This window comes from Manis javanica, chromosome 6, assembly GCF_040802235.1.
Source record: "Manis javanica isolate MJ-LG chromosome 6, MJ_LKY, whole genome shotgun sequence".
Classification (NCBI taxonomy): domain Eukaryota; kingdom Metazoa; phylum Chordata; class Mammalia; order Pholidota; family Manidae; genus Manis; species Manis javanica.
This window is the reverse complement of record NC_133161.1, coordinates 88941697-88943928: the sequence shown is the minus strand read 5'-3', so window position 1 is coordinate 88943928 and position 2232 is coordinate 88941697. Positions and strand designations below refer to the sequence as shown.

General features: G+C 32.8%; 1 protein-coding gene across 4 annotated transcripts in view; it reads right to left on the bottom strand.

Moving 5' to 3' along the window:
• Positions 1–2232, bottom strand: part of RINT1 (RAD50 interactor 1) — a 29186-nt gene that overhangs the window by 1113 nt on the left and 25841 nt on the right. For all 4 annotated transcript variants that reach the window (XM_073238999.1, XM_073238998.1, XM_073239001.1 and 1 more), the window contains 2 exons: positions 1113–1293; positions 915–1033 (listed from right to left, as the gene is read on the bottom strand). In XM_073238999.1, coding sequence (XP_073095100.1) covers positions 915–1033; positions 1113–1293 — 300 coding nt within the window. The remainder of the gene's footprint in view (positions 1–914; positions 1034–1112; positions 1294–2232) is intronic.

Genomic DNA, 2232 nt, shown 5'->3' with positions numbered 1-2232 from the left:
CTGTTAAAAAGAAAAAAAAAATTCAAGAGGGAAATGAGATGTCCATTATCTATATCGTCTGTATCATCCTATAACAATTTCATTTTAAGAAACTAAACAGCTTTCCTGAACTGCTAATCCTTGCACCCTCTGTAAAAACTATTTATGGATTTATTACTTGGGTCTTTTAACATGTTAGGACTATGTACGTGTAGAGTTTGTATTTCATTAATTACTATGATGTTACTTGATCACTGTTTTCTGAACCAATTACTTCCCAAAATGTGATACTTGATACAATGTATTACATGTAGTTAGGACTTTAGGTAGATTAGGATATAGGAAAAGAGAAAACTAAGGGATAAAGTGGAAGCAGCAGAAAGGTAGAATACAAAAAACAAAAACATACAGATATCTTACTAAAATGAACAAAAATAATCTTTCATTTTAAAGTAAATTTAAAAGTAGTATAATCTCCAAACCCCCAAATAATTTAAATTTTAAGTCAACAATTTCTAAAAATACTTCTAGTATTTTTCTTATATACATTTATAGTTATGCTTAGAATCAAAATTAATATTAAATGTTTATGAAAACATTTTTTAAGGTATTGAAGGTATTTTTAATTTCCTGTATTTATTAAATATGATAGAATTCACCTGCTTTCATTTTCTATTTATTCTCAGTAACAAGCAAATAGGAGCATTAAACCAAATGCTAGAAAACAAAGCCCAACATAAAATTTAGATCTAGTTCTGATAAACATTTTAGGGCATGGGTCACATATTATTTTGGTACACAATGTATGTTTTAAAAATTTAATTGATTCTGTATTTATTCCACCAAACATCACTGGAATCCTGAAGCTGTTAAAGGAATCAACCTCCTCTAGAAATACGATATATCAATTATTAATTGTTAAATATTGAGCTTACTGTTTAAAATAATTTTCTGGTCTCTTGCAATAGTGGGAAAACAAAGGAAAAAGATTCCGAGTCATATCAAACTGCAACTGAGCTGCTCCTCCTTCGTTGAAGTGATTAGCAAGAATTATCTGAAACAAAGAATAATTCATAGGAGAGTTGCCCTTATCATCACAGCCCCAAAATATAGTCTCCTCTCCTCTTACTTACTTCTTGGTAGATGTATATATCCAGCTTCTCTACAAACATTTGCCAGAAGACTTTAAATAAGGAGAAGCAAAGCTGCTGCTCCAACTGAAGTAAACGGTCTCGTAACGTAAGCAGTAAGGGGCATGCCGAACTGGACAGGGACATGACCGCCTGCTCTGACTGAGACGGCAAGGACAGCCACCTGGGAAGAGGAAAACATTACTTCTTGCAGCACACTGATTTTTACTATAAAATTTCTTCATCACCTTGTTCTTTTAAAGATTTAACCAATCATTTTAAATTTGGGGAAGTACACTGTGCCTGGGGCATTTTGGTAAGAAAAAATGTACAGCCGAACATGAAAAGCTCTCAGAAAATCAGTGTAACTATATTTATACTTTAGATTTTATGAGGATGATTTATAAGTTCCTTATTTGATCCCCAAATTTTAATATGACTTACTGAAATAAGTATAAAACAGTTAAAATGTAAAATGTATTAGCATTTAAGAGACATCAGCTAATTTTATGCTCTAATTTCCAGCAAAATGACAGGAACTAAAAATACTTCTAAACAGATTTTAAGTTCTCTGTGTGCTAGGACAGACAAACTTGCCTGTCTGCAGAAGCACACAGTCAGGATAACAGAGGCATCCTCAGGGAATCATGAAGGTAGGATACACTGACAACAAAATCTTAATCATAATAGAAGTTGGTCATGGGGAGGGAAGTGCAGCATGGAGAATACAGCCAATGGTTCTGTAACATCTTCCTATGTTGACAGATAGTAACTGCACTACATCGGGTGAGGATTTAATAATGGGTGTAACTGTGTAATAATGAGAATTACTGTGTGTATACTTGAAACCAATATAATATTGTATATCAACTATACTTCAATGAAAAAAATAGCAATAAAACCTAAAAATAAATACACTAGACAATGCAAGCATGCACAGAGCACCACAGGAGCCCCTGCATTTGTAAAATGGGTGATGGGCTACTTGTCTAGCTTGGATTAATACTTAGTCCATAGGCACACAGTTGATTATCTACATTTGCCCTCTTACAGCACTAAACTATGTTTTCTACCTTTATCTTGCATCTACCTACCACTTCAGCATTTTATTAAAAATAAAAAT